Source organism: Carassius auratus, chromosome 2, assembly GCF_003368295.1.
Source record: "Carassius auratus strain Wakin chromosome 2, ASM336829v1, whole genome shotgun sequence".
In the NCBI taxonomy this organism is placed as follows: Eukaryota; Metazoa; Chordata; class Actinopteri; order Cypriniformes; family Cyprinidae; genus Carassius; species Carassius auratus.
Genome location: NC_039244.1, coordinates 26,690,499 through 26,711,779, shown reverse-complemented (window position 1 = coordinate 26,711,779; position 21,281 = coordinate 26,690,499). Strand labels below are relative to the sequence as shown.

Below are 21,281 nucleotides of genomic sequence, written 5' to 3'. Positions count from 1 at the left end.
CAGTATGTCATTTTCACATAATGTGTCAGAGATGGAGGAACATCATGTATAATCTAACATCCAGCATGTATCACTATATCCTTTCAGTGTCCGCATCCCTGATTTTTGCCATTCATAGATCCATTATGTTACAGTGTGTCACATTAAAGCTATAATTCCTGATTCATTCATTATTAATACTCTGTGCCTCTGTAGATTTGGATATAGTGACCTGGAACACTAAGGTTGAAGCCTCTGCTACTGGGTTTGGTGACGATGAAAAGGTAGCAGAGGATGCACACAGTGATGACAAAGACCAACAGGAGCTATGGAGAGACCAATCAGAGCTCTAAAACTGAAGATACAATCAACAAACCTCTGATGAGAGCATAGCATGACGCTTGGAGCACTCTACATTGCTTTTCTTCGAAATCACATATTTTATTAATACACTAAATTAAACATTATTCGAAAGCTTAAACACTTCATTTAATTTCAAACATTTAATCTGTGAAAACTGCTTTGAAAAACTGCTTTTATATATATGTATATATATATATATATATATATATATATATATATATATATATATATATATATATACACACACTGTAAGGAAAAAAGGAAAATGTACTGATGATTTTCTGCCAGTACATTATCTTTATCTGTTAGATTTACAGATGTTTCCTTTAACCCTAAACACAACTCTATACAGTGTGTAATTCAAATAAAACACCTGTGATAAATAAATATTGAACGTTCTTTCATTGGACACCATGTTTATTAACTTTATTTTTTTTACGTGTCTATATACTTTGCAATTTGAACAATGTATCATTAATTTAGTTAATTCAGTTACATATTCTTTTCTTTTTTTCATTATGTTTATGAAAATTGGCTGTAAATAATGTCACAAAGCAAAAAAATAGCTGTTTTTTATTTTAATTAATATTTTTTTAATTTGTATTAATTAATTGACTTATTGATTTATTTTGTGTGTGTGCAACACATTTTGTATAATTCTTTGAATGCCCTGCCCATAGTTGTGAGATTTGCATTATGCATTATAATGATGAGATGAGATTTGCTTTATAAATGATTCCAACATTTGCTGTTTTGAACTTGCATACAAATTGAGTTAATACACTTAAAAAAAAAAATAATTAAAAAAAAACCTACAAAAGATGTCACTGGGGCGATACCTTTTCAAAAGGCACACCTTTGTACCTAAAGAGTCTATATTGGTACCTTAAAGGTACAAATTATTACCTAAAGTGTACATATTAGTACCTAAAATGTACTTTTGAAAGCGCACCACAGTGACAGCTTTTTTATCTTTTTAGAGTGTATATGGACTTAGACACTGTTTCCCATCATCCACTGGAGGGTGCAGAATCCCACTGTCAAACACATACCTGCAGCCACTGATAGAGCCACCACAACCTGTGTCCACCTTTCAAACTCTGTCTAAACCCCCTGCTGTGTAACATCTACATTGACTCATGTCACTTCCTTCATCTTTTTTTTTTTTTTTTTCACACATACATGAAACATCCTCTTTCCAATTGTTCAGAGATCTTCAGATCAGCTTTATGCAGTGCGGCTCTAATAGGATCGCTGGTATTAACTTCTGGGACAAAACTGCCAGCTGTCCCAGAGCCCCCTATTGGCCAGGCTGAAGTACAGGGTAAGAGGGCGTGATGGGGCAGAACGAAGAGAGACTGAGAGAGAGAGAGATGGGTAGTGTGTTAGTGACTGGAAACGGTGATGGGATTTAGTAGTGACCAACGGTGGATTGACAAATGCTTTTTCTTGGAGGGACCTTCATTACCACCATTACTACCTTCCTAATTTACTTCTCCGTTCTCTGCATGTCTGTGTCTTTTTGCCCCCTCGGGATGTCTCTGCTCTCAGGTCAGGGTGTTTAACCGTATGGCTGATTGAGTGGACGTCTCACCAGAAGTGGACGTCTCACCATGGCGTTGGGTGCGGTGTGGAGCCGCGTTAAAAATGTGTGCAAACAGAACGGCCTCCTCATCTTGTCAGTATTGGCCGTGGTTATTGGATGCTTGCTGGGCTTCTTTTTGCGCTCCAAACACCTCTCTGAGCAGGTTAGTTTTGATTTCCTGCACCTCCTGAACCAATAATAGTTATTGTTTCCATCTTTCCTGCATTGTCTCAACTTTCGTTCTATCTGACATTAGTTATTGGCAAGGATTAATTAGCTGAAGTGACAGCAGTTGGAGATAGGTAGTATTATTATTGACATAATGCACTAAAGTGCTTCACTCCTTATTAAAATTGTTTAAAAAATATATTAAAAAAATAAAAGCGAATACATTTGGACTTAGAGTTTTGTTTAATATCGTTCCAAAGTGTTTGTTTGTTTGTTTTTTTATTAGGTATTATTATAGTCAGGTATAGAAGAATGAAAAAAAATGTTGCCTTACGCTTGTTTAGTTTGCTAATAATTTTATCTATGCGCTTTAAGTCTTGTCCACATCCAGATTATTCTGATTCAGAATTCAGATGTTGTACAACAGTGCCGCTGGTTAGATGCGGAGATGAGTGACTGCTTAACTGCATAAATCCTCCACGATAATAATAATTAAATTTAAAAATTAAATTAAATTAAATTTAAATTTATGGATTTAACAGACGCTTTGGCTTACAGTGCATTCAGGCTATAAATTTTTACCTATCATGTGTTCCCGGGGAATCGAACCCCCAACCTTGCGCTAGCTTGCTTGCTATCGAAATGCGTTACCAGTTGAGCTACAGGAACATTAATTAATTGCTAATTAACACGAATTAATTAATTAATTAATTGAACTAACTAATTAATTGCAAGAACTTGTTCAGACTCTAATAATAGCCAAAAAAGACAAATGTGATCATTTGATAATCAATATTGAAAATTAATTACTTAATTGAGTTGAAGTTTGTCACTATATTTTCAGTCAGTTATTAATATTTACCAACAAGCTCTGGCATCCCTGTTCATTCAGATTACGCCACATGGCAGCTTTACAGACTTTACATGACCCGAGTCAGGGATGCCAGTCGCAGATGTTTTTATGTTAGCATTAGCAAGAAGCCATTTATCAGCACTGATCATGATGCTACTTGGACAGTGGCCCTGATCTGAGCTTCACGTGTCCCTGCCCCCTCCTTAATGCAGGCTTATAAGCGCATTAACACCAGCATCATGTCTCTCAGCTCCCTTCAAACACAGTATGGTCTTCAGTAAGTCTTCCTCCTGCTTAAAGGCTCTTCTTCAGCAACTCTCTTGGGCTGCAGCATTTGTATGTAGTGCTATCTTAAACTGAAGAGACATGATGATATTGGACAATTTGGATTATACTGTAGTAGAACGTTTTTTTTTGTTTTGTTTTGTTTTTTTTATGAACATAATGAAATTAAAAGGACTGTAATTTCAGAAGTCATTAAACAGTCACTGTCATCCTGTTTAAAATAAAACACCTGTTTTTATGTAAATTAAGCAGATTGTGACTTATCAACAAAATAAGTCCACATGATCTACAGAAAGTTGTTTAAAAGAGACATTTCTATATGTTTTACATTGATAATTAGTGCTCACAGAACTCACAGTTTGGATTTTAGTGCAAATTTTGAGAGACAGATCAGATCATATTTTTGCATCAACAAGAAAGAAAGAAAAAAATAGCTTTCCATTTACTACTTAAAGCACACTTTAAGTACTTTTTCAATACCACGGCAAAAATAAAATAAAAGTAACAGGTCTAACATTAATTATGTGTAAAATAATACTGCAAAGTCTTCACTGTATAAATTAAATATAGATTGATCTTTGTGAATGTGTTTTGTTATTTGTTTGCTTTAATAACAAACAGCTAAAGGTCCTGTATTTATATGCTGTTGGTTCTGTTTCTCCTGAAGGAGGTGAAGTACTTCCAGTTCCCGGGTGAGTTGCTGATGCGGATGTTGAAGATGCTCATCCTGCCTCTAGTGGTCTCCAGGTAAGAGAGGACAATGTTTACTCATCTTTGCGATCCCTGTTTGTGAGAATCTTAATAACTTTCACTGAATATGAACCACTATGAATCTGCTACAATGAGAGATAACATGAAATACTTACAAACAAATAAATGTATGCATTCTGTTATTAAGTGTAGATATGTTAAGTGTTAAGAAAGAGAGAGTTTATAAGGGCTGTTACTTTTGTCATCAGTTTCTTATTGCTTTTTCAAAACCACATTTACCAAGTACTATCAAAGCCAATATTGCCATACCAGTACAGATACTTAAATAGAATATTTCTAAAGATAAAAATGGCAATTATAGTCATTTAACATTATATTTGAAAGCCATTCTTTTTAACATTTAATATGCTTAATCAGGTGCTTGCAGTTGTGGAACATGATAAATTGAACAAATACAAATTTTAACAGACTTACAACAAATCCATTACAATGAATGTCACGAACAGGTTTGTCGTTAATTAGAGCACCTGATACATATTAATTTGGATGCTGAATTAAATCACCAGCGATCTTTACCAACACTTATGATAATTTTTTTCAATATGCATTTGTATGAAAATAGTACATCACACTCTATATGTATTTACATTTGACAGATGCTTATCCGAAGTGACACAAGTACATTGCATTGGCATTTTATCAGTTAATGCATTCCTTGGGAACTGAACACATGATCTTGGCATAGTAAGTGCCATGCTCTGCTGTTTAAGCTTTAGAAATGCTGTCCTTCATATTATTTTCTTTCTTTTGTGGACCACAAAAATTGTTTTTTTTAGAATGTATTTTTATTTATTTTCATCCATGAAAGCTCATGGTGATTTTTATTGGCAACCGGCAAAAATAATGTTAAAACCATAAAGTAACTTGTGCACTGTATTCACGTCTTTTAAATCCTTATGATATATTAATGCGAACAACAGAGTAAAATTAAAATGATTATCCTTTCAAACATGGCACCTCCAGATGTCAGTAAAATCATTGCTTCTTAATTAATTGATAAATTATACATTTTCGTATACATATTCTTAAACAAAGTTATTGCATGGCTTCAGAAGTCTTAGAATTAGTCACGTGGACTACTTTTATGGTTGTCTAACTCTTATATTTCTAATGAAGAGCAGTTCAGAAATTCTGCACAAAAATACAAAACAGAGATTGAGTAAATTATTACAGAATATTAATGTTTTCTGAACCAACCCTCTAAAACATGAAATTTGGTGAACTGCTAGTATTGGTTAAGGGATTAACAGCCATACAGCTTTTGAATGATCTATAACTTGCAACCACAAAGATTGAATAAAATTATCCACACCAATGATCACATGCTGGATGTGCAACTTGCCTCCTATGGTGCAGCAGTGTCTTAAAAGGAAGTTGATAGTCACTCCACACACACACACACACACACTTCTGCCTGGGTCAGTGTTCCAGATGTCCAACAAACACAAACACACACACTAGGAAGTCATTACGCAGGGTCAGGGTGGTTAATTACCTTTAATCTGAGGAAGCTAAGGATCAAATATGCACAGTAGATATCTCTTGTCAGACACCAAAGTAGTGCTTCCACATATAACATCCAGTGACTAAATATAAAACATTTAGGCCTGTGTTGACCTAAATGTTAGTGCTTGTACTGTAGTGGCAAGAGGTAAATTGAATTAGGAAGTCAGAAATTCACATTTCCAAAAGCAGTTGCTCTCTTATCAAGAGAAACCAGATTATCTTATGAATGCACCCAGCACAATCAAAGGCACTTTCTTATCCCTGTGTGTATTTCAGTACAATGCTGATCTTTAACCAGTGGCCGAGCAGACACGCAACCATACAGACGCAGAACAGTTTTAAAAGGTCACCTATATGGAAATCCATAAGATTATGGCATGCACTTTATTCTGAATCTAGTTTACACGGAAAGATCCCTGCAGTCAGCATCCCAATTGCACGCTCCCTCAAAAATTGCAACATCTGTGGCATTGTGCTGTGTGATAAAACTGCACATTTTAGAGTGACCTTTTACTGTGGCCAGCCTAAGGCACACCAGGTGGTACATTCAGATGGTAGGGTCAGAACTTGGTGTAAAGAACATAAAAGCATGGATCCATCCTGTCCTGTCTCAACGGTTCAGGCTGGTGGTGATGTAATGGTGTGGGGGATATCTTCTTGGCACACTTCAGGACCCTTAGTACCAACTGAGCATTGTTTAAATGCCACAGCCTATCTGAGTACTGTTGCTGACCATGTCCATTCCTTTATGAATACAGTTCACCCATCTTCTGATAGCTATTTCCAGCAGGATAATGCACGATGTCACAAATCTCAAATCATCTCAGACTGGTTTCATGACAATGAGTTCACTTTACTCAAGTGGCCTCCACAGTCACCAGATCTCAGTCCCATTTTGTGACACTTCACATTTGATGGGTTTTCATTTAAATAACTGTTTTCTTTGTTTTTTCCTTTTTTTTTTTAGCATTTATCTATATTTTAGTACAAGTTTAATTTTCCTATCTTACGATGTTAAACTAATGTTTTTGCATTATTTTATAGTTGTGTGGTGTTGTTTTGTATTTGTGTGCATGACACTGCATACATAATAGTATTTCCTTAGCTTGTGGAAAATCTGCTTGTGACGAGCTTTAATTCATCATGAGACTTTCTCAATATCACGTGTGTTTTTTGGTGGTTGTCAGTATATTAAAAGGTACAAAACTGAATTTAGTACTTTAGAATGTTGATATTATAACATTATATCAGTTAATGTGAGTTTATAATTTTTTTTTTTACAGCAAATTAAAAAATGTAAATTTTCCTGCCACATATTCAGTAAAGTTCAGCTTTGACCACAGCAGCCAGGCTTTTTTTTTTTCTTATTGGTCTATAAGATGATTTAGATGTAATGCATTTGATAACATGGCACTATCTGAGCCCCAATCATATCAAAATCTTCATTTCATCTTTACATTTTAATACATAGTTTACATTTGAATACATAGATGAGAGCATGTATTCTAGTAGAGAGCATGATGCAGGACACATAATCTCACATATGTTAAAAAGTGTGCTTTAAGAGTTTTTCTCCTTCAGTGCATCAGCGAGTCTGTGAAACACTGTCCCCATGAGGCGTATCTTAAAAATAATGTTATATCAATTGTTACACCTTTTATATTTCCTTTTATTATTTTGGCTAAAATGTGTACTGGACATGTGTTCAAGCAATTCACAGTGTTTCTACTATATACTGTTGAGACTTTATCTGGCCTTTCCCATCTCCGGGCAGGATTAGGGTAATGCTCTTGTCAAACAGGGGTGCTTCACAGAAAGCTCCAGATGGTCTGGAAGTCCTGCTGGCTGCCTGTAGCAGAAACACATGCAGGGTCAGACAGCAAGTGGCTTAACACACATGTACATACACTATTAGCATACATGAGCACCTGCTGACGCACAACCAACAGTCAGTACACTATACTGCTAGAAAAGAAAACAAGAATGGAATATTAGACATGAACTATAGAGTAATTAAAGTAAATGAAATAGAATGAAGTCGTTAGAGTTGACTTGAAAAGAATGATACAGTTACACATGTAACCATCGTTCCCTGAAGGAGGGAACAGTGATGTCACGTCAGATGACCGATGAATTGGGACGTCGCTTAGAGAGATCTTAGAGAATCTTCTTAGAGTGTAAACTAAACTAGCCAATGGACATTGCCATGCGATTATTGAATCCAGCTGTCGCTGATTACAACGTGAGTATAAGTAGGCAGATGGTGCATTTCATTTTCATGTTTTCACTGAGGAGCCGAGCGGAGCCGGAAAAGCCGGATGCTCAAAGGTGGTCCAGAGCTATGGCAACGGGACATGAGGTCTATGTTCCCTCCTTCAGGGTACGGGGGTCACCATTCGTAACCAAGACGTTCCCTTTCAGTCACTCTCAACGTAACGTCAGATGACTGATTCACTGGGATCCCTACCAAAGGGACATAGCTACTGCCCCTTCCAGTGACCTGTGGAAGCCACCAGTGCCCCTACTTTTTGGTGCAGGCCAGAGCTTACCTCAAGAAGACCAGCTCCTGCTACTATGGCACTACCCACTCAGTAGGATATGATAACACTGGAAAAATGTACCCGTTCCACTTGGAACTGGAACATTGCAGAAGTCCCAATAGAGTTCAAAATGTCTATGAATGCTGATCCCAGTGCATCTTTTTATTATCAACATGGATATTAAAAAAACCAACAATTAAAACTTTATCTTCAGCCAGCACTAACTCATATATAAAATCAGCAAATTCTTTAATAAAGTCTGTATGGTGCTCTGGTGACCTGTATACAGTAGACATTACAAACATCACAGGGGATTTATCATTAACACTTGTTTCTCTGGGTAATGTTATATGAAGCACCATTACTTAAAATGAGTTATAATTGAAGCGCGCCCTCTGAGAAATACAGAAAATATTTTTTTTATAAATGGAAGCAACACCTCCCCCTTTGCCTTTTGGATGAGGCTATGTTTACAACAGTAAACTTGGGTGGACTAATTTAAAATAATGTAAATATCTTGTTTTAACCAGGTTTCTGTCAAACAGAGCACATAGGTTATGATCATTTACAAACAGTGCTTTCGTAGAAAGGGACCTGATATTCAATAAGCCAAGCTTTATCATTTGTTTATCCATATTACATCTGTTTTTTATTTGTTGAACATCAATTACATTTTTACTCTTAAATTGGTTTGGTCGTTTACAAAACGTGTCATGTCCATCGGCCAGACACAGCCAGAGATGGCACTCTTGGACCACTATAGTGGACATCGCACAGCCCAAAAACCATGCAGTGACCTTCGTTGCTTGTAGCAGCTGGATGCAATAATCACATGCCAGTGTGCATTGGCTCATGTAGCGTATCAGACCCGAACCAGACAAATGAAAAGAGTCGATCAGAACCATGGTTGAAACATGAACCGAATTCCTCAGAAAGGCAACCGGATGTTGTTAATCATTTCCTAGTGCCCCAAATCATAAGCAAGATAATCAACCAACCAACTCTTTCACAGAACAGCTTTCAACATTAACACCATTAGAACAATTATTGACTATTTAAATTTGGAAAAGAGATTGTCAAATTTGGGGCAAGTAATCAAAGAGATGCGCAGTCTGACCCTCACATGTAAAGCCATGAGAGTAAACAAGATCCTTGGATTGACTTCCCCCCACCTAGCAGAACCAGACTGAAATTCCTAAGGGGACCTTTTAACCTCTGGTCTCCACAGAACATCCTTATGTCAGAGAATGGCACAGGAACAGTCTTTTATAGATGTAGATGCACCAAAATGAACTCAAAAGGACATATAAATGAATATCAGTCCATTGCTTAACTCTATATTCATTTATATGTAATCCACACATTTGACTATCATGTTTCTAATCACTTATTTTGTACGTCTTTTTATGTCTTTGTATGTCTGTTGCTTGAAACGTTTCTGACCATCAGTTATTTGTCATATGTATCATATTCTTGTTATAGGAATCATATCCAAAATTATACCCTGCAAGAGTGGGAAAATTCGGACCATGTGCTTGATAAGATAACATGATTTATGATACCCCGAGCAAAGACTGTCACGGCGTGGTAGAGACGGCGCCGTGGAAAGAACAAGGTCTGGGTCCAAGTGCAGGGAAGAGACACTTTATTACAAACAAGGAACTAAAAGGCCAACACGGCAAAAACAAAACCAAAATGAATCACAGGGACAAGCCGGAACACAAGCACGAGTGACACTCGTAATCAACATAGACATTGCAATATAGCCAGGCAGAGTTAGCCTGGTAATACCAGACTCTGCTACTTCACTTTGCTTCGTAGACAGAGTCTGGAATGGCATAATAGAGAAGTGTTTTCTCTCTCGCTAGGGGGCGCTTGTCTGAAGTTTAAAATCATTGGTTACCCGTAAGCCAATCAGATACGTTTAGTTATGTTATGCGCCAGTACAGCCGCATCGAAGCACAGACATCATGCATCGAACTCAAATCTATGATTGAACTTCCACTGTAAACATGTTGTTAAACACTCTTCTTGTTCTGGCTTCAGTTTGAAAAAGAGTTGAATGTTCTCCATAACAGAGCGAATTGCATCCCGTGTCTCGTTTCCCATTTCCGCGGTCGTTTCGTATTTCGTTTTCTCTAACCTACAATTTAAAACTCGTTGCTTAGCATCTATGTCACGGCTCTCAGCCCGCCCTCTGCTCGTTGATTGGCCCGGCTGTTTTCAGACTGGTGGCAAACAGAAAACTCTGACGCTGTATCAGACTGAGTACAGAAGCGAAATGAAATTGAGCGGAAGTAGGAAGTCTGACGTAGTCAGGCTAAGGCAGAGTGGTGGGTGAGATGAAACTATATACTCGTGAACAAATGGGGAACAGCTGTGTGAGTGAGTGTGTGCACAGGTGTGCAGAGTGAGTGGATGCAACAAGTGTACAGAGTGAATATGTGAGTGGGTGAAGGTGATAAGTCCGGAAGAAAGGAAGTGGTGCCCTCTGGTGGTGAGAGGGAGGACCACCGGGTCCGGACTCATGACAAAGACAATATCTAATTGGTCAAGACAACATTTGAGGTGTGGCCAAAAGGCCAGTTTAAATACTCAGGACACCATCAAATTTTGCGCCTACCTTGCTTTTAGCTTATAGCCTTCTTTTAGCTTGCTTTTAGTTTTTGCTATCAGTCATGCCGGCTTTTAGCCTGCTTTTAGCTTTTGCTCCTAGTCATGCTTTTAGTCATCACTCTTAGCGTTCTTTGAGCGCGGTTCCAGCGTGCATTGGCCTGCACACCTGCTGCTACTTAGCCACGATGAGAGGAAACACCACCTAGTCTTGTCAAACGTCACTTCTGTTCTTTTACTTTAATTTTTTTTTTTTTCCGTTGAGAGTTTCATGTTCTGAGTTAAGTTTTGTAACGCTGTGTCTCAGAGTCTGACCTCGAGTGCCTGTTCAACTTCAACTAGCCCACAACTCTCCGTCACTTCAATGACTTCTTAACTTCCAGCCAATCATCAACCTCGGGAAACCCGCTTTTCAGTGACAACAAACACAACCTTTACACAGGCAACACAAGTAACCTCCAGACTCTGATCTGTACTGGTGTATCTAATATAACATTAACCTCATTAAGGAACTCAATGCAAGCGTTAATTAAGTGATTGATGGCTGTTCATTTCTATGCAATTTCACATATTGCTGTAAACTTGGGATTCCACATTTTCATTCTCTTAAACTCATTCTTCCCTAACTTTCTCTCTTCCTGAAACTTGTGTGAATGTGTGTGTGCGTGTGTTTATGTGTTAAATTCGTTTATATGTCTTAGACAGTGTTGGGGAAAGTTACTTTTAAAAGTAATGCATTACAATATTGCGTTACTCCCCAAAAAAGTAACTAATTACGTTACTTAGTTACTTTTTATGGAAAGTAATGCATTACGTTACTTTTGCGTTACTTTTTAAATATGAGCAGGGCTTGATTGTTTTTAATATAAGAAGTTCTATTTATAGCAAATGTAAAAGCCCTTTCACACCAAAAAGTGTAAAGAATAAACCTCAGGCTGAAGGAAAAGTAAATTCACGTCTGTACAGTAGCACACAGGAGAAGAAGATTCAACACTCTTCAGCAATAAAAAAAAACAATGAAGCACAATTGTTAGTTTATCTAAAGTCATTTTTGCTTATTAGTATGGTTGAACTGGATCATCAAAGGACAGCAGCAAAGTTAATAAAATGGGATTAGATACATTTGTGTTATTTAACATTTAATTATTGCAGGTTTGTGTCATATTTTAAGTTTGTAGTTCACTGTTTTAATTCATTTTGATGAATACTAACTCTAAATTCTTTTGTGAGTAGGATGAATTAATACACATTCACATTTAGTCTAGAACTACATCATGTTCACACAGTGCACACAATGCCTCTGTACTTCTGATTTAACTCAGTATGGGGACTGGAGACTTGTCAGTCAATAAATGGAAAAACAAAGAAACTGGCGTTACTTTTTTGAAAAAGTAACTCAGATATTTTCTTGTAAATTAAAAAGTAATGCGTTACTTTACTAGTTACTTGAAAAAAGTAATCTGATTACGTAACTCGAGTTACTTGTAATGCGTTACCCCCAACACTGGTCTTAGATTAATCTAATAAAGCCTTATTCATATTGAAAAGGGAAGTATTTTGTGTTTTCTGCTTACAAGTTAATGTCTTAAACTGCCAATCTTGTTACTGTATCTTGTTATAGTTTTCACTATAGATGAGTAGTAACATAGTAACATCCAGTGCAGATTTGATGTTAACTGCTCGTTCAGTGAATCGCAGGCCGTCTCAGTGATCAGCCGTGAAACAGTGATTCTGTTCAAATTCCCTTTAAAATCTTAAATGATTCCCTTTGAGCTAAATTGACCCGTTTCCCTTACACTCGTTTAGTTTACACTCAAATTAGATTGTTCTCTCTAAGCGAGATCCTAATTCGTCGATCATCCTAAATGACTTTGAGAGTGACCGACTGAAACGGAATCTTGTTTTCCCTTTGAATTAAGAATATTTTTACCACATTGGCAGATTTTTTTTTGTATTTTTTTTGTAAATAACAAATGTTGTATATATTTATATAGTTTAGTTTAGGTTCAGTTGACAGCACTAATATTGATTAGCAAAACAATCTGACCTTTTTTTCACTTTCAGTGAAAGTGCATGTAAACATTAAAGTAGTCACTGTTTCAATAGCTACAAGACATAAACCATAATGTGAATATGATTTAAGTGCAAAAAACTTTCTGTTTATATAACTTTATTATGACAACATAAAACCTAAAACCCTAAAACTATTTTACGGCTCAAATAATATGCAACTTTGAACAGAGAAATTAATTTCAGTGCTTTAATGAAATGATGAGCTTTACATTTATTTTAAATTAGCCAAAAATTGGCCCTGTTCACTTACTATTTGCAATGAACAACATTATTTTGCAAAATACAACAAAATAACAGGCCAAAAACAAAGCGTAACATTCATCAAATGCTATGTTCGCTATGTATTAATTTGCTCTTGAATTGATTAATTAGCAGAAATTACCAATCCACCAACTGCTTGACCTAAAAAATTATGGCTCTAAACCAATCTGGTTCCAAAATGTATTATGTTGAGATCAGCATAGAGTGACATTCCCTGTGAACTCATTGACAATAATGGCCATAGAACTACTTTAAGTGGCTTTAGTAGACTCTGTAAAGCTAAACTTATTATGTAAAGCTTAATTTTTTTCTGTTCTGGTCTGAACTGCCATCATGTGACTGGAATGAAATGGACTGAATGCACGGTGATTGATGATAGATTCTGTGATGCACCATTAAGTCATATCAAAGCACGTGGTTTGTTTTTAAGCTATATAAGTAGATACTTAATATATTATATATATTAAGTATATAAACTGTCTATATATTGAACAATGAAGACACAATTGACCATTTGTCGAGATTGTATTTATTATTTTATCAAATGTTTTATATATTCTTTAAAAATGTTTTTCTCTCCTCAGTTTGATGTCTGGTTTGGCAGCACTGGATGCAAAGTGCTCTAGTCGACTGGGAATCATGACAATTTCTTATTATCTGTGGACGACGTTTGTGGCTGTGGTGGTGGGCATCGTCATGGTCATCATCATCCACCCGGGGGGCGCTGCCCAGAAGGAGGATTCAGAGGACAGCGGGAAGCCCATCATGAGCTCAGCTGATGCTCTACTTGACCTTATCCGGTAAAGTCTGTGCTATTGTGTATCTGTGATCAGTCTGTTTGATGCATATGCTAAGATAGCTATTGCATTAGCTTCAGTTAACCCATGCAGAGAAATATGCAGTTACTTCCCTCCTGTTTTCAGTGATGGAACATAAAGGGTTCCAGAGACCTCACATGATAAGGCTCTGAACTGTCAGTTAAACCTTGTGAGTAAAGCTCATGATAAGCCAGTTAGTGTTCGCTGGAGTAAAGATGGCCCAGAGTTTAGTGACACTGTGTCACTATTCCAGTCGGTCAGTGGAACAGTTTGTCAGGAACTTGTCACAGTTATTATCAAAAAGGACATGCATAGATTGATAGATTGACAATTCTTTCCGACTACTGAGGTCAGTCAGTCAATTAGTTAGTTAGTTCATACATTTCTTCCACCATTCATGGCTATTGAGCTTAGTTAGTTCTACTGAGGTTGGTCAGTCAGGCCATCAGTCATTTAGTTTACAATTTTTTTTCCCACTATGCTTGACTATTGAGGTTAGTAAGTTTCTTAGTCAGATATTTGGTTGGTTGGTTAGTTCATATGGAGTGATTTAAAGGGGAAAGACAGATGTTGACATTCATATCAACACGCCTGACTGTTGGAAAACGATAAGTAGGTTAGTTCATTTGTTTTAATTTAATTTAGTCCTTAGGAGGAAAAATCTAGACGTTCCTATCAACATGCTTGACCGCTGGGAATAAATGGCAGTTAGTCCTCGTGTAGGGAAAGTCATGTCTTGACATTCATTCCATAACGCTTGACTGGTGGACATAGTTAGTTATTTAGTTAGTTAAATATGTTAGTTAGTTAGTTAGATCGTTAGTTTTTAATTCATATGGAGTTATACAAGACAACCCAAACCTTTACATTCCTATTGACAGGCTTGACTGTTGGGAATACTAGTTAGTTAGTTATTTAGTTAGTTAGTTAAGCATAGGTATTGAGGACAATTTTCTTTAAAAATGAGCCACACAATTGTATGCAAGGATGCATGTGTTGTACTGTCTATGGGTTTATTGATCATGAGCATAATTATTTTTATCTACTTACTTAATAGTCATTCCTCAGAAATCTAAACATAAATCACATTATACATAAAGGCAAGTGCATTGCACCTTTACCTGCCCTGTGTTGATTACCAGACATAATTACTTTATTTCAGCCTGAATTCCCGGGGAGATGTTCAATGGCTGTGATGTTGAGGGATCAGGAGAGCTTAGACATGGCTCAGTTTAAGGTTGGCTGAGGACTAAGGAATAGAGAATTCCTGCCCCACCTGTCACCTGTGGTGCGTGACAGATCATGGCCCCGTGTCATTGGAGTGTAGGGTGAAGACTGGAGCCTAAACTGATTACTAATCTGAGCCTGAGACCATATGGCCCTCGTTGAAGTGATGAAAAAGGAGGAGACTATTTACATAAATCCACAAGTTTATCTCAATTTGTTAAGAGTGCAGTTCATTATGAAACTCTTAGGTAGGTAGAGTTAGAGAGGTACCAGATTTGCATATGATGTTTGTGACCTTCATTGAGAGGTTAGTGGGACTGGCATGTCTTGGGCCCTCTGTGCTAACCAGACAGTTTGTTGATAAGCAAACTAAAGCAAGACACTTGGATTAGGATTTGCTGACATGTGTCACAGTATGCACACTTCTGTATCACACTTATGTGTTTTGCTGACGATGGGAAAGAACCAACATAAAATGTAATTTTGACATCACAGACCTCTTTGTGGTGTATTTTCTTGTATGTATCTTAAATTCTGTGAATATCTTTTAACTTTTAGGTTCATACATTTTAAACTGCAGTTACAGAGAAAATACTGTGTACTTAGATCTGCATGGCTTAATCTTTGAGACAAGCATATGTACCCAAAACCTCTTCTTCTGTTATACAAGGGGTGCTTTTACAGATGGAAAAAATAATAATAATAATACCGTGGTTGATCAACAAAAAATGTTGTTTTGGAAGTTGGACCCATAAATAACCAAATTAGCTTAATCAACAAAACCTCTTGTTATCCCGCCTCATTAGTTTAGTTTTGCCGGTGTAACAGCCTGACCAGCACCAAAATTAGTAGATAATCAGAATAAACCAGTTTAGTATTTTCAGCAGGTTAGGAACGCCAATGATTCTGTGTAATAAACATTAATATTCATGAAAAAACTCTCTTTCCTCCATCAGCAACATGTTCCCAGCCAACCTTGTCCAAGCAACTTTTCAGCAAGTGAGTTTTTATGTTTTCCCATTAGTTTGTGCCTTCAATGCATGAGCTGTTAAACTAGAAAAATGTCATATTAAAGATATGTACTGATACTGACTATTTTATACACAGCATCCACATAAGAATGTCATTTTAGTTGGAGATGCAGGATATGTAACTGGCCAGTATGAAAGTTTTTTTTTTTTTTTTGGTATTCATTATTATTGGCTATTTAATTATACAGCTCATATCCCCAATTGCAGTCATCTGCTGTTCACTTTAAGTCAATCTTTAAACACCAATAAATTAAAAACTGTTAAATATGATCTTTACTGTTCTCAAAATCAATATACATTTTTCATACTGCACATCATAATGTTGTGATCCCTGTAATTTACTTCATTAATTTTAGCATTTAGTGTATTATTTGATTTAATTTGACAAAATCAACTATTTATCAATTATTGGCCATAACATGGAAATAATTATCAGCTAATATCAGCCAAAGCTGAATACATAATTTTGTGTACTGTACCTATGGCTTTTATATCTTCGCATTACTATGAATTTGCTTTTATTTTTCTTTTTTCATGTATGCCATGTTAATTATGAATTGTAGTATCGCACAAAGAGCATCCCTATCATGAAGTCCAAACCCACCATTGGTCAGGACGTACTAGACTCCAGCACCAGACGGGTCTTCATTTATGGGATCCAGGATGACAATGGCACAGACATCCAGAGCTTCTCCCTTGACCTGACGCCACCTCCGGATGTGGTCTTCAGAACGCTTCCTGGCACCAGTGAGGGCATGAACGTCCTCGGTATCGTGATCTTCTCAGCTACCATGGGTGAGTTGTAGCAGCAGTGTCTGAAATTCCACAGCTTTATCCAGTCTGTTTTATAAATACTCAAGTATTCTTGTCATTAAGGAATCATGCTTGGAAGAATGGGACCAAATGGCAGCGCTCTTGTCAACTTCTGCCAGAGTCTGAATGAAGCTGTGCTGAAAATTGTGGCCATTGTTATATGGTAAAGACAAGCGTCATCTTGTAACTGAAACCCAAAATTTATGTGTCCGATTCACAGCAAATACAATAGTTTAGGCAATGGCGCAAACACACATCAAATTAGCACCAATGCCAGTTTCCATTGGCCAATTAAGATTGACACTAATGTATAAATGGAATCATTTCAATCTCATTTAAGCGAAACTATGATATTCTTGTTTATAATATTCTTACTTTCATAGAATGTTTGCTAAGGCTCTTTTGTATAGAACTTATATAGGTTAATTTACCATGTAGTTTCATTTGGTGGTAAAACCATGATGCACATCTTTAGCCTCCAATGAACCCATTGTACATGGAAAAAGGCATGTTTGTGAATATCAAAGTAATATCAATGACTTAATTTAAATACTGAATATGCAGCACAGTTTCAGCACAAGTTTAAATAAAATCCGTACTGCACCCAGTATTGGCACCTACATACCGTGTGCAACTGTTCGGTCAATCCCACCTCAGAATGCCATTTATTTCTGGTGTAACACTACAGGTACTTCCCGTTTGGAATTGTGTTTCTGGTGGCTGGAAAGATCTTGGAAATGGATGACCCTTCAGCTATGGGAAAAAAACTGGGCTTCTACGCTATCACTGTGGTCTTGGGGCTGGTGCTTCACGGCCTGTTCATTCTGCCTTCCATGTATTTCTTCATTACAAAAAAGAGCCCCATCGTCTACATCCGAGGGATTTTACAGGCCCTGCTCATCTCATTAGCTACTGCTTCCAGGTAACAGCCCACTACACAACTACAAATCAACACACTTGGCATCATTCACTTACCAACTGAGCATCACACAGTAAACACTACCAGACTTTCAAGTTCTTCCAAACACAAGAGACGTTGCTAGAAGCGACTTACAATTGATATATATGTCAGAGGTCCCACGCCTGTGGAGCAACTAGGGGTTAAGTGTCTTTCTCAGGGACACATTGGTGTCTCACAGTGGATTCAAACCCAGGTCTCTCACACCACAGGTATGTGTCTTATCCATTGTGCCATCACCACCCCAGAAAACAATGTGTAATGTTCTAAATGTTCTAAAGTCGACTCTAAATATCAAAATAAATAGTGTTTAATACGCTCCAACCAGATGGAATCATAGTCTGAAGATAACATATTGGAGTCCATGCCGATATCATACTCTATGCAACATCTTGTGAAATCTGTCAACTCTGACTGTCCAAACTGTAAATTCTGAAATCTTCCAAATTGGGGCAAAAATCTAAATCAAGTTGAGTGGTGAATTCCAGCCTTGAACTGAAAGTAGCACAAATGTAGATGACAAACTCTCGTGTTTTGCTCCAGCTCTGCCACGCTGCCTATCACATTTAAGTGCCTCCTGGAGAACAACCACATCGACCGCCGCATCATTCGCTTCGTACTTCCTGTTGGCGCCACTATCAACATGGACGGCACTGCCCTATATGAGGCCGTGGCAGCCATCTTTATAGCTCAAGTCAACAACTACGAGCTAGACTTTGGACAGATCATCACAATCAGGTAGGGGAAGACATCTGTGAGTTTGTGAGTTATCCAGCTGAAGAGTTTTTTTTATTATTTATTTATTTACTGGATACATTTTTCCAGTGGATATTAGTATTAACATGGTTTGCAAATTATATTTTATATTAACATATTTAGTATCTTTATTAATTATTATAATCCATAAAGCAAATTGAATGGAATTCACTTAATTTATTTATATAGTAAATAAAGCTTTATTTAATATATATATATATATATATATATATATATATATATATATATATATATATATATATATAATTGAAAATATAAATAACTCAATTCATTAATATATTACATTTTATTACACGTGTTAAAATACATATACTAATCTGCTCATATAATAAAAATTAATTTCAAATATTACATTAAAAATGCTTATATAATATACTCCAGGCATTCTGTATTTCATATTATTTCTTTCTTCAGCATCACAGCTACAGCAGCCAGTATCGGTGCTGCTGGCATTCCGCAGGCTGGCCTGGTAACCATGGTGATAGTGTTGACCTCAGTGGGACTTCCTACAGATGACATCACTCTAATTATTGCTGTGGATTGGGCCCTGTAAGTCTCTCTCAGGTGTTTCCATTGTAAATGTAGATTGATGTTTATGATTGACAGGCTTGCCAGGTCTGCATTATAAAACCAGCCCAATAGCTACTCAAAACTAGTCGGATCATGGCCCAAACTAGCCTAATCGCCTTCCAGGGCAAACTGGCAATCAGAAACCCCTCAAATCGTGTTCTGGGGGGGTAAAAACCTCCTTCTGGGGGACTCCTACCTCAGTTGAATTCGTGTTTCAGTGGGGAGACATGCAGCAACAGTATAAAAGCAGCCCAGTTCCATTGAAAAAAAACAGATACTTGGCAACACTGATGTTCGATATTCATTAAGATTTATGATTGATTTTTATTAAGAACTTTTTGATTACGATGTTTACTTGTTTCTTCAGGGATCGGTTCAGGACGATGGTGAACGTGATGGGTGATGCTCTGGCCACAGGAATCATGGCACACATATGCAGAAAAGACTTTGTGAAGGAGGGCGAGGAGGTGCGAAGGCATTTATACGTACAGGTTCTTCAAAATAATAACGGACCCTAATGTCCATTTCACTATAAAATTCAGATTTGGTCTCTACTCTTTACAGATTCCTCTCATCTGTGAGACCAAGCCCATGATCAGCCTCCAGCAGATGATGTCCTATCAGAAAAACGGCTGCTTCCAGCCCCCTCCGCCAGGTCCCGTGAGGAAACCCGAGCACCTGTCGCCCGACGTGACACGTCTCAGGCAGCTGGAGGAGGGCATCAGGCCCCCTGACAAGACCAAGTCCCCTCATCTGTCTCCACACCATTACAAACAAGACTATAAAGACAAAGACCACTGTACCATTGACATGAACGGTCTGGAGACCAATGTCTAGACTCCTTCACAGACCAAGAGCCGTTCTCTTTCTCTGCTTTGGATTTTGAATGCGTGTGAATGTGTTTGTAGGGAATTTTTTACGATGGGAAGCTGAAGCGATCGGGGCCGGTGAATTTTCCGAACGCTGTTGACCCCTGGTTGGCTGAGCTCCTCGCTGAAGTGTTTGGGGAAAGATTGCTGTTGTCATTGTGTCTTTTCCCTGTGATCCGTAGGAGAGAAGAACAACCATCTTCATGGACAGCTTGTCTGTGGAATAGGTGTTGTTTTATTTTGGTATGTTGTTCTCTCTTTCAGTAACAGAGAGAAAAAACGGAAGGAAACTGTTACCAACCCCAAATGTTTGGATGGTATAGTTTGTATATTAACATCTAATAACATCAAATATCAATGATTTGCTCTTATGAAAATAGTTTCCAGACCTGTAACTCTTCAGGACAGTGGTTTCTAGTGTTTAAAAGATGTCTGGTCAACCTGAACCCAAACTGTTGTGAAATCTGTCAGAAGTGGGCTTTATGGACTCGCACTTCATGCCACACACTCTCAAAGCCTTACAGAACTTGTATGGATTGTTTTTATGAAAAATGTCAAATGTAATAATTGTGATTTGAATGAAGTTCCATTCAATCATGACGCACTCTGTACACCTTATTTCACATTGTTCGAGGTTTGTGTAGATCCATATATCCAGTGGGTTAACTTGAAGAATTATTATTATTAAAAGTTCCCCCTTTCAATGGAAAGTAATGGCATTACAAATGTTCGTAACTGAGAATAGCAGCCAGGAGACAAACTTGCTCATTTTGTTAGATTTCATTCCCCTGTCTGCCTGTCTGTAAGAGGTGTGGTGTAATTATTCTGGCCACTGCTGGTTTAACTGCTTAAGATCCTGACAGTAGAGCAGAACAGAAGCATGTGGATGTGTCATAGGAACGACTGCGAGATGAGCAGAAGGAGAAGGAGAAGGCCAGGAGGTTGGTAGATGGACACATTCAGTACAGCAGCTCAAACCCTGCTTGATGAAGGCTGAAGATGAAGATGAAGGATGTATCCTTAAACAGTTAGAGTTTAAAGTCAGCTTCTGTAGGTCAGACAGCTTCAGGATAAAAGTTCAGCAGGTGAGTTATGAATCGTCTTCAGCTTATGGAAAATAAAGTGCACTTCCAAATAAACCAACTCTTTGTTATTCAAGAATTCAAGGATGACCTAGAAGAAAGAAAATGGTCAAGTTTTACTAGTTGCAAAGTGAAAATG

The 21,281-nt window shown here is 37.4% G+C and overlaps 1 protein-coding gene across 1 annotated transcript; it reads left to right on the top strand.

The window, feature by feature from the left end:
* The first annotated feature begins 1,303 nt into the window (after window positions 1–1,303).
* LOC113038651 (excitatory amino acid transporter 5-like) lies at window positions 1,304–20,698 on the top strand. The gene is made up of 11 exons (XM_026196250.1): window positions 1,304–2,090; window positions 3,901–3,980; window positions 13,582–13,797; window positions 15,999–16,041; window positions 16,637–16,868; window positions 16,950–17,049; window positions 17,575–17,808; window positions 18,388–18,582; window positions 19,036–19,170; window positions 19,559–19,658; window positions 19,756–20,698. The coding sequence occupies exons 1-11, from the start codon at window positions 1,956–1,958 to the stop codon at window positions 20,026–20,028; spliced, it is 1,743 nt and encodes a 580-aa protein (XP_026052035.1). The 5' UTR covers window positions 1,304–1,955; the 3' UTR covers window positions 20,029–20,698.
* The last annotated feature ends 583 nt before the right edge of the window (window positions 20,699–21,281 follow it).

Coding starts and splice junctions, on each gene's coding strand:
- LOC113038651 (XM_026196250.1), top strand. CDS start 1,956: ATGGCGTTGGGTGCGGTGTGGAGCCGCGTTAAAAATGTGTGCAAACAG. Junction 13,798..15,998: donor GCTCTACTTGACCTTATCCG/GTAAAGTCTGTG, acceptor TTCCTCCATCAG/CAACATGTTCCCAGCCAACC. Junction 18,583..19,035: donor GGACAGATCATCACAATCAG/GTAGGGGAAGAC, acceptor TTCTTTCTTCAG/CATCACAGCTACAGCAGCCA.